General features: G+C 35.9%; 1 protein-coding gene across 2 annotated transcripts in view; it reads right to left on the reverse strand.

Annotated features, from left to right (window-relative positions):
* Window positions 1-15,735, reverse strand: part of LOC131065238 (diaminopimelate epimerase, chloroplastic) — a 224,498-nt gene that overhangs the window by 119,373 nt on the left and 89,390 nt on the right. For both annotated transcript variants that reach the window (XM_057999699.1, XM_057999697.1), the window contains exon 6: window positions 620-799. In XM_057999699.1, coding sequence (XP_057855682.1) covers window positions 620-799 — 180 coding nt within the window. The remainder of the gene's footprint in view (window positions 1-619; window positions 800-15,735) is intronic.

The raw sequence follows: 15,735 nt of genomic DNA on the forward strand, positions 1-15,735 counted from the left end.
ATATTCCACAAGTGTATGATATTATATGCCTTCACTAGTCATGTATGTTTGCACTTAGTGTCAACAGATCATCGGAGCTTCATATAAATGAAGATCCCTGATCATGTCAAACAATAAGACACAAAGAAGATGCAATTGTTCATGTATGTTATAGCATAGCTAATGCATTAAAATGCCCCTATATAACTAGTACTAATGCCAAAAGTTAAAAAGGTTTTCAACACATTTCACATTATCCTTATATATCTTTCTTTAAAAATGTCTTTTTTTTTAACTCCAAATGCAGCCAACAAAATCATGATATAATCAACAAAAACTCAGAGCTACAGATTAATGCTTGTTAATTACCCCCACATCATTCTGATAAGGCAATGGGTATGCAGATTGTCTCAAAGAAAATGTTAAAGGCATAAGACTATGCAATTCGTTGACTCTTCCAAATATTTATTCAGTATAAATAAATAAAAGGAACCAAATGTGCATATAAAAAGAAAAGAAGAAAGAAGGAAGCCATCGAGACCATCCTGTCTATTCAATTTTAATGATGTGCATACAGAAGTAGCAGCTAAGACATGATATGAAACCAAAAAGTAATAGCAGCATAGTTTTGTATCCTTACCTCACAATCTTTATGACTAAAGGTCACACAATGAGGATTGCCCATGCTAACACAGGTGACTATCCATGTTTTCCCATTCACCAACAATTCACTTTTGACAACTGCTCCATCATCCCTCCCTGGTAGATTTGTTGGTATATCTGCTGCACTCAGAATTGGTTGACCCATATCAACTATAACCTGCAAAGCAAAGCTTTTTAAATTCATTTCAAATATGTACATGGCATTTTTAATAAATTATTCTAGTTTTTCATACCAATAACAGATAAGCCATTGTTGCAATTATCATAAAACCAAGATTATAAAAGATCATGGTTATCAAAAGAGAGATTGTCAAGTTCAAAACAAATAAGTAATTGCAACCTTTACAAAGGATATCTGGGATTTATATTATACCTTGAGTATCCTTGGGCAGATAAAAGTTTTGCCTATCCTTCTTTGTTAATGATGATGGCAATATGATTGGAATCCTCTTGCACCTATCAATCTTTCTTCTAAAAGGAAGTCACAATATAATGTATTGAACCGAAAGCATGCACTGCCCCAAGAGATGAAAACATGAGGAATGAATGTGTAATCATGACAAATGATTATGATTACTACGTGCCCCTTCTTAAATTAGACTTGCTTACCAGTAGTCAAACTCAAGCTGAATAAACATATGACTTGTGTGTTATCAAAGGACAACAACCCATGCACGTCCAGTATGTTTTCTACATGAAGGTAACCTATTTATTCATTAAACAAGATGGATTTTATTTTTTATATATTGCTAATTGTTTGTCAATATTCTGCTCATATGAGCATCAACATGAGACCAATACAAGCTCTTGCAGGCACAACCATGAGACTAATTTTAGCTCCTTTCAAGCAACCACACTAGAGGCCAACTATGGAAGACCAAAAGTCACAACTTAGGATTCCAAATCAGATGTCCCTTTGGGATTAAAACTTGGATCTCCACAATGAGAACTCAATGGTTTAAGTTTAACCAACTAAGCTCAAACCCTTGGACTTAACAAGATGGATTTGACAAAGATTGATGTATTAGTTAATAGTTGATACAAATATAGTAATCAGCGTAAAAGGCTGGTCATGAAAAGGAAGGAGGAAAGAGGCCTATTTATGAGAAGAATGAAAGGCATTTCAATGAACAATTATGACAATCCACCCTTGCACCAAAAATTTCAAGCCTTCAATAAGCTTTTAGATGTCTTTCCAAAAGCCATGAATGGAGAAGTTGTGCACATTGCCAAGAGTGATTGAAGCAGTGAGCGACACATGCATCTGAATAGAGGAAGCAAATAAAAAGGAACCTAATAATAGTTGCCCCTTAAACTCCCTATTAAATATCATATGAAAACAAATATGATATCCAATTAGGATAGGGTATCGAACACATATAAGGAAATTTTCAAAACCGCTAATACATATACAACTAGACAGCATTTTTTAAAATTAAGGAAAATTTACGTTAAAAGAACGTTACAATATATAATGGCCACTAACTGACTAATATGTTAAAAGAACAACACCAAAATGAAGAGTCGATACCAGAAAGAAACCACCACAACCCCTACTACAAAAAATCCTAGAAGAGTAAGGAAAAGCAAAAAAGATCTACATCATAACTGGTTATGATTACAATGTTTCAATGGGATCAAACTATAAAACAACAACTATTCCCAGCATCATTTTATGTTATTATTTTCCATGTATGTATCACAATCAAAGGTACCAATAACTAGCTCAGCTTCTTCTATGTCATCAACATTGAATCCATGTTCTTTTACAACATGCTTAGTGTTGGTTGAAAATTTTGTACACCTCAACAGCTGTACAAAATTGTGGATTTCAGCCACAGCGTGTGAGTAAATACTCTCCTAATTCTAAGGGAAGGCTCCCCCTATCTAAATTAATAAAAACAGATGGGACAACAGTTTTCCTCCTTCTTTCAAAAAAACTATATTCTTTCCTCTTCACAGGAAAGAATAGCAATTAAAAGAAAATATCAGTAATAACTTGTACCATGAAATAAGAAAGAGGAAATGAAGTTTCCTGAAAACCCAAAGATTTTCGTCAGTTCCTCCGGGACAGGAAAACAATATCTAGCTCAAAGTCTTGAATATCTGCAATCCTATCAACCCTTTGTAATGATAATTTTCAGAACCAAATGCAATATATAGCAGAACAAACTCTGCAGATAGAATGCACTTCTAAAGCTAATCTATTTAAGAATCTATCACAAACACAAAGTCTTGAGATCCTTCTCAACTCTAATTGTAATTTCTAAACTAATTCCACTTCCAATAGCTGCAACACAAAGTCTGCAATTAAATGAAGTGAGGCTCTTTCTAACAGCCTTCGACAATCTTCAAAATAAACACAAAGATATATCCCAAGATGACATAAGAACACAAAGGGATAAAGCAAGACTTCAACACAAAGTCTGAAATTTCTCACTTCTCTTGTATTCCTCAAAGATAGCAAATTTACAACTATAGAGCTCAAAGTCTTTATGAGTAGAAAATCCTGCAGATTTTCTTGTTTTTCAAAAGATCAAAAGATACAATAGACCCCCTCAAGTATTTATAGGAGAGAGGTCTTGAGAAAAAGGTGGGAGGATCGCAACTAACTTAAGAAATTCTCTCAACCACCATGACTTATTCCAACTACTAACTAAGACTTATTCAAGATTACAAGTGCTATTCTAAATTGACTTGTAATCAGCTTACTTGCATTTACAAAAGTGCAAGTGATCAACTTGCAATTACAAAAGTGTTTCGACAAGTAAACTTGTCAAAAGAAAAACTACAATTCTGAAATATAAACTAAGTGTTGAAAACACTTATATGGTAGCATATTTGGCCATGTATTCTTCGAACTTCTGGATAATTCCTTGTAGCTCATCAGGATTCAGCTCATGGGTGTTCTTAGCAACAATCATTGTTTTGACAATAACATCGCTGCAACCAAGAATTGTAGAGTTGTGCTTCTCAAGAGTGGACTAGATTTCCTGTAAGAAGATTTGGTATTTCACCAAAGCTTGAATCGATACAGCTGAAAATTGTTCATTCCTCCATTCTTGATGAATCTTCCTCTTCAAATCTATGAGAACCCCCTCTTCTAGCAGCAACTCTCCATTCTGATTCATAACATTACAAGAACCTTTCTCGCAATGAGAAACAACATCTTGCAATACTTCGGCGCGCAATCCTAAAGCCTCATCAATTTCTTCAATAAGTGCCTTTAGAACAAGGGCTTTATTCTCTAGAAGTTCTCCAAATTCTAGATACATAATTCTAGAAGAAATGATGCCATTCTCTTGAAGAACACTCAACTTTTCTTGTGGCACCCTGTGCCAAACTTTCAAGTTGCTCTCGATCCTTTCCAAATTCTATTTGAAGGCTTCAGAAGTTTGGTTCAAATTTTCTTTAATGGTCTCCAACTTGACCATTACTTAAAACACCTCCTTCAACACTTGAGCACATAGATCAGAAATTTGATCTACCCAAGAACCCAATGGTTGTACTTTCTGAGCAGCTCTTTCAACTTCTTGGACTGATTCTTTCATATTGAAAGAAGTTTAAGGATTATTCTCCCCTTCGGAAGACTTGGTAATTCTCTGAATAACTGTGACAAGCTGCAAATTTTCCTCCTCCATCTTATCTTTCTTTGCCAGAAGTTCCTCATATTGCTACACCAATGAAGACAAAGAATGTTGAGCGTCATGCATGACAACTGCATGTGTTTGTTTACCAAGCTCCACCCTGATGATTTTGTAGTCAGAAGCTTGCATCTCTTCATGTGGCTTATCTACCATTGGTTCAACGATCTCTGCAACTTTCATCCTGTTGCTGTCAACTATCACTCTAGAAACTGTCTTAGCTCTTTTAGCAACCTTGGGTTTAGTTTGCTTGAGCTGATAAAAATCTAAGATGTCAGGAGAAATCTCCTGCTTCTTTCTCTTAGGAGTGAAAGAGCTTAGCCATGGAGGTAAAGCCATAGAATTTGCCTCAAAAGCAGCTGGAGGTGGGGAAGAAGCAGTTTATGCTTGAACTATAGTAGTCACTCTGGGAGAGGTTTTTGTCTGGACAGCAACCATAGCTCGTTCAGTCACTGGAGGATGTGATGCTTGCAACATGAATTTGTCAAAACCAGAAGTAGAAGTATCAATCTCCAATAATGTCAAGCTAGGCATAGAGACATGGGTAGGATTATCCTCAAAGATATTCAGCAAATCCTCCTGTGTGTGATCAAGAGATGGTTTTTCTGCTGAAACTGGAATGACCCTCTCTGCATTCATACTTATGGAACATGATCAATATGAATGGTGGAAAAAGAATCCATGAAAGATCCCTGATGGATCCCTTTTCTGATCTGCTGTAATTTTTATTTAATAAACTGGGTTTTTTTTGTAATTTTCTGGTGATCTTATAGAATAGACAGAAGTGCAGAAAGGGGGTTTGTTTCTTTTTGTTTTGGAGTTTTGAAGATATATATATAAGAAACAGTAAACAATAAGAGTGCGAAATAAGAATGGGAACAATGTTCATAAATTAGAACACTACAATGTTCATAAATTAGAACACTTATAGTCTAAAATACTACAACTCGTACCAGGACAATAATCTGATTTCCTTGTATTCCAGCAATTATCATTTACCAATTTGGAGCTGCTACAAAATGAATTGACCAGCAATGAATAAGCAAGATACAATATGCAGATTTCCAGCTCTTCACACCAGCAACAAACCAAACGTGGACAGCAAGGAAGAATGACGCCACCACAACTCCCAATGGGCTACAGCTGTAGTCACATGCCAGCTGAATAAGGTTAACTGCCTTGATGAAACCCTCCAAATGCAATCTGAATCCTCTGCAATCAATAGCGCACCCAATCTCTGTCAACCAATGCCCAACACCCTGAAGTATCTACTGACAAACTATTGTTGGGGGCTAGTCCCAACCAGTATCCAACCTGGGGTTTGCGTCCCAGATGAAGAATCGCTCTACCAGAGCAAATTCGCAAGAAGCAAGTTTTGAATGTGTAAAAGATATCCAAGAGTTAGGTCACAACTTCCTTATAACACCTTCCCACTTAGCTCGAACCCTAAAAGTGACTCAATGGGGCGTTTAGGGTTAAAATGTTATATTTTTCATTTTAAGTTGCCAAGTGTATAGAAAAGCGACCTTTTTTCAAATATAAAGAAATCTGTTCACCGAAAGGATCTAAGTCAAAAGAGAAATATTTAGAAAAGTCCAAGACATTTCCAACGAGCTATTACACCAAGGGATACGCATCCAGATGAGGCCAAAAACCCCTTATTACTCCAAAATGGCTATAAGCATAGCCTTATTTAAATAATAAACACTAACTTAGGAAATATTAAAAATATAACCCAAATAGCTACAAAATGCTCAAATGACACCACAAACTAGAAAGTCAACCTGCCACCTGTCTGTGACTGAAGTCGGAAATCAAGGATCCACTGGCAGTCTCATCCCTAAAATATAGGGATGCTCCTAGAAACTAGGAAACAAACCCAAATCCTCTGAAATTGAACCCAAAGAATAATCTCAAGGAAACCCAACCCTGGGTATGGTCATAACCTCCTAAATAGTAGGGATATCTTCCATAAATGTAGGAACTGTCACCTAAAAATAAGGAACTGCTCCAAACTGATCAACTACTGCCAGAACACCAAGTCCCAGACACTGTATAACCACACTGAGTCTCTATCCATCGCTGTCAGCCTACAAGACCCCATAATAAGCTGACTCACATGTCTCTGCTAGACAGAGCTAAAGAGGGGACATGACAATCCACGTCTGTGTCGAAAGTAGACATAGGCAAATCCAAAGGGATTTGAGGAGGAACTTCGTGCGAAGACTCCGAAGTTGTAGACCTAGGAGCATCATCTTCTTGCTGCTCTTCTTCCGGATCTCCAGGATCAATGACATAATATGAAGTTGTGTTTTCTCCTTCCCTTTCACTATCACCTCTTCAGGAGGAATCACCATTGCTCTGCTAACTCTCAACTTGATCCTTGTAGGAGAAGAGGAAGCACCTTCCTTGTTATCAACTCTAATTTTAGACTTGCGTCCGACAGGTCTTGTAGAATCATCTTCTTTTCCAATCTTGATTTTGATGAGTCTAACACCATTGTTTTTGAGCCAAGCGTTGGTGTTAGCTAGGACAGGCTGAAATCTATCAAGAATGGAAGTGCATTCCTTCTGTGACCATTGAATTGATGGAAGTGGGGCTTCACCAACTCTTTTCTCAACATACTCGGAATCAAGTACATTCCCATCATCAACCATTCCTTCAGGAATACTAGCAAGATTCAAATCAACAATCTGCTCAAGTGTGAGCTTGCAATAGTCCATCCTACGGATCTCCTCTTCTGTGCGAAGATCAATCCAGATGTCCTCTATGCGATGCACATGGATGAAGGATCTTTTAATCCTTTCCTTCATGCCCCTGTAATCAAAATCTGCTCTCGGTTTGAACCTTTTGAGTTTGACCTACTGCATCTCAGTCTCCATTGGTCTAGCCTTCGTGGATGTCATGAGAGAATATTGACCAATCTGCAAAGGGTTGTTAGAAGATATTCCCATCCCATCCTTATGTCGAACCAATTGTTGTGCATGAACTGTCATAAGTTGTCTTCCCAATTCCATAAGAATGATTTTGTTAGTTAGATATCTTGGAAGCATGTATGGCTGCCCACTATAGCATCCAACTCTCAAATAAGTAAATGTTGGGAATTGAAGAAACAGACACCCGTACTCATTTACTTTCTCCCATGCAGCATCTGACACTCTTTTGTTCTTCAATGTTTTGTCAAATAAGCACATTTAGTGGCCATAGAAAGCATCCTGGACTCTCCTGTAATGCAACCTGCTAGGTCTCAAAGGTAGCTGATCATAATAATCCCACACAAGCACAAGTGAGCGATCACCCTTGGTAGAAAGATCGGGAAAGTGTTTGAGTGATGCTGCTATATACACCAAATATGAGTTCATGTAGAACGTCAAAGTGGTGGGAACTCTGGCAAGTTGTTCACACAAAGCATCACTAATGATTTCACCCCAAAAGATGTGTTGAGATTGTCTGATAAGTCCAATGAATTGGTACATCCATGATTCAAAGACATTTGAATGCTCTAAACCCATGATCCTGCTCAAAAGAGTAATTGTATCACCAATTTCCTCTTTGAAATCACAGCGAAACAACTTAGCTCACCGGGTAAGACAAGTTCTAGGTTCTTGAATCCACTTGTTGATATGACACTTACATTCCTTCTCCCTCTTCATGTAGTATTATGTTGCACTTTCCTTTGAAATCTCTACATAAACTTGAGCTATGGGTATTTTGAAAATATTTTCAATAGTTTCAGCATCAAGACAGATAACTACCTCACCCTCATCATCTCTAATAGTTTTGGTTTCCTGATCAAAGAGGGCAGCACAAACAAGAACAAATTCTAGCTCTAGGGCAGCCACTGGAAAGAAGGATGCAAGATGAAGGTGACTATCCAGCAAGCGTTGCATGCTATGATCCACGGGATTTTTAACCCTCTTGAGAAAGTCTGACATATCCACGTGCCCAATCTTTATATCTTTTATCTCATCCAATGAAGAAGAGACTTGTGAAGGAGAGATTTTATTCTAATACTTGTCGTATTTATACTTCATCTCTTTTGGGAAGACGATGCTGGCAAGTCAGTCATTGAAGACGAACTTTGAACACTGCAATGAAAATCCAGAAGTGTTAATGCAACATCACGATCCGTTGAAAGAGCCATATGATCTTCTTGGAAGGGGAAAAACTCAACTCTAACCCTAAGGCTTTTGAAAATGGAAGAATGGGTAGACAAGAGGCTTTAAAGACTGAGCTTTTGACCAATTTTGGATCTTGGGAGACACATTACAAGTATGCAAATGGGAAAAGACGTACTTGCAGTCGGGTTTTTAAATCCCGATTGCAAGTAAACTTGTAATGGGAAAAGTGAATGAATGTGTGATAAATGGTAAAAATGGGATTTTGGCATGAGGGAAATGAAGCTTATGACAAAAGACAATAAGTGCGGATGATTATGAATGGATTTTGAAGAACGTTTTTCATTTTGACCACACGAAAAATGGGAAGAACTTTCACTTGTAATTAGGTTTTTAAAACCCGAAATTAAATGGATAGGCTTCATAACAACTTTGAACTTTGAAATTTTGGCAAAAGAGGATTAAGTCTTTTCAACCAAAGGGAAAAACTAACATTTCCATCTTACTTGCAATCGGATTTTTAAAACCCGAATGCAAGTAGATGGAAATAATACAAAGGGGAAAAACAATGCAATCTCCAAATTGCATTCAAGATTTGGGTAAAATGGGAAGAACTCTCACAAACCCGAATTCAAGCAAGAACAAGATATTTACAAAGCATCAGCAAAAAAGAAAAAGAAAAACAAAACTGAAAATCACATACCTTGCTTGAAGAATGCCCTTGACCAAAGCAAATGAACTTGCAAGAAACCAAAATGCTATTTAAATAGGAAAGGAAACTCCCACGTTGTGATTGCAACCAACAAAACAAATTGGTTTTGTCTCTAAACCCTTCCACCAAAAACGGCTTAGAAAGAGAGGTATACTTGACTTCAAACATTCATTAATTGCATTCAAGATTTGGGTAAAATGGGAAGAACTCTCACAAACCCGAATTCAAGCAAGAACAAGATATTTACAAAGCATCAGCAAAAAACAAAAACAAAAACAAAACTGAAAATCACATACCTTGCTTGAAGAATGCCCTTGACCAAAGCAAATGAACTTGCAAGAAACCAAAACGCTCTTTAAATAGGAAAGGAAACTCCCACATTGTGATTGCAACCAGCAAAACAAATCGGTTTTGTCTTTAAACCCTTCAACCAAAAACGGCTTAGAAAGAGAGGTATACTTGACTTCAAACATTCATTATTGGAGGACACACAAAAAATGTTTGGCAATGTGGAAAGAAGGCAAACTTCAAGCTCCAAGAGGTGGTAACAACCAGCAAAGACGTGTTTCAAAAATGTCTATAAAGATGCCTTCAAAAATGCAAAACGTGTTTGCCCAATCCGATTTAAGTGAAAAATGTGGCAAGAATCATTGATTTCCAACGATTTTGCATGCATATTGGACGGATTTTGGGGAAGAAATACCACCAAAAACGGATTTGAGAGAACAAATGTGCAGGTTGAGTTCTTCACTTGCCAATACAAGTAGCAAATGCTTGCAAAAAAGATGTAATCGGGTTTTAGAAACCCCTTTACAAATTTTAAAAACTTCACTTTTCTCACACTTAGGCAAATTCGGGTTTTTAAGGAAGACGAACATAAAAATAAAGAGCATTTTGACTTGTAATGGGGAAATAAAACCCCTACAACAACTAAAGGAAATAAAAACTTAAAAACTTGTAATAGGGAAATAAAATTCCCATTACATGTAAACATAAAACATAAAAAGACTTTAAAAACTCAAAAAGACTTGTAATAGGGAAATAAAACCCCTATTACAACTTAAAAGCTCAAACTAGGAACTTTTATGAGAACTTACAAGTTCTCATTAAACTTGTAATTTTAAATTCACTTGCTATTTGTCCAAAAAGTTCCTGCAACAACTTAAAAGAAATAAAAACAAGGGGGAAGTAAAAAGTAAGTTACAAGTTTCAAGTTTACAATAAAGTGCACTTGTAATTGTTTTAAAATTTCCCTACAACACAAAAATAGGAGAAAACTCCTAACCTGCAATAAAGGGAAAATTTCCCACCTACAGTCAGGAAGAAAAAAACCCGAAATTGAAGGAAAGACATAGCAAACGAACTCAAAACGCGATGAAATTTGAAATGCGGATCGAGGATGGACCGAAGATTAATCCAGTTTAACCAGAAGCAAAAATTTTGTCTTGGGAAGCATGCCTTAGAGTAAAAATTTTCATTTTTCAACAAAAATTTTAAAGAGGTTGTCTATTTTTGTGGATACAAAAATACGGACAACACTTGGCAAGCATTTTTGTATTTTGATGCACCATTTCAACATCCACAGGGTCATTTTCTTTTAGCTACATATTTCCTTCTCTGTCATTACAGAAATCTAAGACATTATATGCTTGGATCCTTATATAATTATTTTTTACAAATTGTTCATCAACAAAAAAGATCTAAATCATAACTAGTGTTGATCACAATTTTTCAATGGCATCAATCTATAATACAAAAGAATATTCCCAACAGCATTTTATGTTATTACTGATCATGTATGCATCAGAGTTGAAGGTACCAATAACCAGCTCAGCTTCTTCTCTTGCATCAACATCTTTTTCTATCATCGTCAGTGAGTACATGTTCTTTTACAACATGTTAGCAAAGCTTTTTTGTGTTTTAGTGTACCATTTCAACATCCACCAGGTTGATTCCTTTGAGGTACAAATTTACTTCTCTGCCATCACAGAATTCTAGGACATATATGATTGGATCCTTATCTAATAATCTTTGACAAACTGTTAATCAGCAACTCTTGTAACATGAAATTGAGCCTTTTTTATCTCTTTTCTTTAGATGGAGCCAAACCATCCTCCGTCAAGTTAAAAAACCTATCCTTGGGTATTTCCAAGATCATATTAATCTGCACAACAATACGATGTGATTTCACTAAGAGACTCTCTAAGTCCACTCCTCTTATTCAAGAATTCTTTATCATTTCTACCACTCCAAAGATGCCAAAGAACCTCTGTGGACAAGACTAACAATAACTTATTAAAAATATCATCAAAGCCATTCACATAACTAAATAAGATTTCAAGCCGTGAAATACCATTCATATTAGCCTAAGTTCCTAACCCATACAGTTGTCACAAAAAGCGTACCAAAGATTATGAACATACTTGCAATCAAAAAAACAGAGTTCAAATGACTCTACTGCATTTCACATCACAGACTCGAGGGGGCAGACCAGCATCACATAGAATAAGTCAGTGGCTACCTTCTATAAAAAAAGCCACCTAAAACGAACTTTTTTTAGTTCCAAAACACTCAACCATATCACTTTTAGAATGGCAGACTTCTTGTCATCAGATAACTTCATATTCCACTTATGATTAAGACTACCAAGAACCTCCTTACTGGTAGGTACAATAGAGTAAATTTTCTTGGAAGAGACTTTAGAAAAAGAGGTACCATCTGGTTGTCATATTCCCTTTTCAGAATTGAAAGAAATAATAATATTTTAAGTTGGCCCAATCACCTTCTAAAAAGTTTCTTTTCGAATGGGTAAATTAAATATTATTTCAAGTCCTATGTAATATTTAAAAAATGTTTATTACACTTCATTCAATAAGAAGTTTTTGGGTGTAATTTTTAAGTATATTTTTAAATACTTGAAGGGAAAATACAAAATAATTAAAAAATAAATAAAATAGAGAGCAAGAAGTAAAGCACCTATAAAAGAGAGTTTAAGACTCAAAGAAAATCATCCAATTTATCATATCATTATTCCCTTTGACCTTTCCAGCCTACAGGGTTAGATCTAACTTTTAATGTAGCATAATGAGAAAACATAGAAAAAAAATAGAGAAAACTATGGACAACATTTTAAGCAGCTTAGAACAATGGCAAAAGGATTTAGAACAGAACATGGAAGCTCGAGAGAGTGTTGGCCACACTTCACACAAAAATTGATGTAGACATACAACATGATGAATACGATGGATTAGTCAAGCAAGCGATAATGACGTAACTTTTCAAGAATTTTGTAATCTAAGGATGAAGCATGATACTAGGAGAAGAAGAAGAACTCAATAGGAGCCAAAAAAAATGTTCTTGGAAAAAGAAGAGAGAATGGAAACAAAGGCCCAGCAAGTTACAAAGGAATCCATCATGCAAAAAGAATGTAAGGATCGTTTGAGAAGAAAAGATGTTTCAGTGATTTTGAACAATTGTCTATATAAATTAAATAATGGTGAAGTCAAGGAGGAAAAGACAACACTTATTGGATGTGAAGAGCCCAAGATGGAAGAAGATCCACAAATCCATGAACAACTCACTGATCTTCCAAAGAGTGAGTTATTGGCATGTGTGGTTGATTTTCAAGATAGTCATATTGTTGAGTATGCAATTTGGGAAATGTTTTAGCTAATCATAACTCAAAAATATTGAGTCACAAGTATGATGGTGTCACAGATATCTCAACAATTTCTATTTTGGCAAAGGTGAAAATTTTGATTACAGCCCACAATATGAAAAAGACCGTCATATTTTAGATATATTGCTCCATACATACTATGTCATTACAAGATTTTTATCATCATGGAAATAACTCTATAAATGGTGTATTGGTCGAGGAGGATACAACTTGCAGTATAGAGCATATAGATTCTTTGACTCAAATTCAGAGTTGTTCATGCATATGAGATCCAAGAAACATTTTGAAAAACATTAAGGATTAGGGTTTTAATGGGATCAATATCATTATTCCTAACAAATTCCTCATCCCGTGCATTTGGATGAAAATTATGCTCATGAAGAATCATAGAATATGTTGTGAATTCTAATAAAATTATAAAGTTTCAAATCTCACAGTTCACGGACCACTCCTTGTAGCTAAGTTCTACACTTGAAAACAGGCTTCTAGCGCCTATTATAGACAATAATCTAATAGGCGTAGTCACAATTGTAAGGACAGCAAGATGATTGATGTTAGAAAGTAATAAGCAAAATAGATATCATTTTAATATTCAAAATTTATGACTAAACATATTGTGGTGCTGTTGGAATCAAGCTACAAACGCGTTTGCCACCCTTGGATGTATGAAAGAGGTTTCACAAAGAATATTAGACTATAAGTTTGCTTCACCATTCCCTATAACAGAAAGGCACCACAGCTTGTTATCACATTGGGTCGACACGAGATGGGATGACTTCTATGGCATGGGTCTAAGAGAGACCTGTTGTGACATTTTCACACAATGCCCTATTGCAAATGGGGACCCCCACTTCTTTTGCTTTGTAACATAGGTGTTTTAGCTTAGTTGTTTAGCTTGGCAATAGTCATAGTTTTTAACCTTTGTTTGTAATAAGGGGTTTGTCTTGTCGATCTCGGTTAGGTGTGTTGAGCATCCCTTGGTATCTCTTAGGAAATGCGATATCTAGTCTTTAGTGTGATCAGGTCAAGAATTCATTTTTCAAGTCTAGAACTCATAAGTAGCGTTAGGATTGAGGATTGAGGTCAAACTGCTAAAGGTTGTTAAAATTGCAAGATGTTGTCATCAAGCAAGAAAAGTTACAAAATCTTGTCAAAATTGTCAAAAGTACAAAATATTGTCAAGAGTGTTAAAAATTGCAAAAAATGTTGTTAAGTTGTTGTAAGTGTCAATTGCTAAGGATTTAGGGTTTTGAAATGATAAGTGTGGAAGGCATGGAAATTTGATCCCCAGACAAGGAAAATTGCATGATCCCTACACAAGGAAAATTCCTTGTCAAGGTCGGATCCAACCTTGACAAGAGGGAAATAATGAGAAAATCTTGTTAAAAGTCTTTGAACAAAATGGTGCAAGGAAATTCCTTGTGAGGAGTGCAATTCAAAACTAACTTGTCGATTTTCAAATTAAAATTGTTTTTCCTTGGCAACATTCTCATGTTTCACTTGGAAATTGTTTTGTCCAACTCAAACATGTGACATCTAATTTCCAGCTCAAACATGGAAATCCTACCTAATTTCCAGCTAAAACATGATGAAGCAACCTTACTTCCAGCTAAAACATGAAGAAGTGATTCAACTTCCAGCTCAATCATGGAATTGCAAATTAAAGATATGTTCCACCTTTCAAGAGAGAATCAAGATGCACAATATCAAAGTTACGATGAAGATTAGCTGAAACAAGAAGAGGACTTCATAATGATGGATGCAACAAAATTTCAAGAACATTCCAAGGGAATCACCAAAGGTTCGAGTTCTAATTGCTCTACAAACATGGCGAAGATTGAAGAGGATCAAGACAGCATTGCTCTACATGAAGATCATCATAACCTCAAAGGTTCAATCACATGGAGAGGGTGATCAAAGGGATGGAACTTGTCAAGGAAAGGATACCTCAATGATGCAAAAGAAGACACGATCAACACATTCAATGCAATGCATGGATTCATCAGCATACTTATGAAGAAAGACTTCGCCACTCGAAAAGATGATCAATCCATCATAAATGAAGAGGAACATTGCAAATGGAAGAGGTTAAAACAATCTTGAATTTCCTTCAGAAATCCAAGAATAAAGATCAATACAAGATACCATAAAGAATTCCCAAACATGAAGTTCAAATGCATCATTCGAAGAAGAATTCCCAAACAAGAAGATGGAAAGTGAAGTGTGATCAAGGATGAATAATAGTTTCAAAAGAGTTAAGCAAAGTTAGAAACTTCATCACCAAATTGGGAATATGAATCATCACATCAGGGCTTTGAAATGTTGAGTATCACGAGATATTGCCCAAGAAAAAAAAGGACTTATTTGTGATGAGGTATCAACTTTACAAGATATGCATGCTGAGTTGGTGCCTAATCACATTGAACCAATCAAATAACTCAAAGTCAAGGGGTCCAAGTTCAATGTACCTAACCTCATTGGTTTGAATTCAAAGGACACGTGTCCTAAGCAATGTAATTTTCACATTGGTCAAAGAGGAGTTAGTTGTAACTAACCCTAATTAGGGTTTCATAATGTAATCTCGGCCATTGATTTCAAATCAATCATGGCCCTTTGAAATGTAATTGGGATGTCTATATAAGGCATTGCCTTCTCATTTGTAAAGGTTAATAGTTAGAAGTTCATAATTAGGAAGCAAGTAGAAGTAGAGTAGGAGGAGAAGACAACTATTGTTGCCAAAACTATGATCGGAATAAACATATGATTTCATTGAAGATATTGTTGTTTCAACAAGCTGCATGGTTTCTACTTCTCAAGTTGGTTTGTTGAATGGAATATCTTATTTGTATTATCCCTGTCCAAGATGACTGAAGACAAGGAGATATTTTGCTGTCAAATCTGTGTGTGATGCTGTTCACTAATGTTGCGTGTGATGCGGAC

Source organism: Cryptomeria japonica, chromosome 2, assembly GCF_030272615.1.
Source record: "Cryptomeria japonica chromosome 2, Sugi_1.0, whole genome shotgun sequence".
Lineage (NCBI taxonomy): Eukaryota > Viridiplantae > Streptophyta > Pinopsida > Cupressales > Cupressaceae > Cryptomeria > Cryptomeria japonica.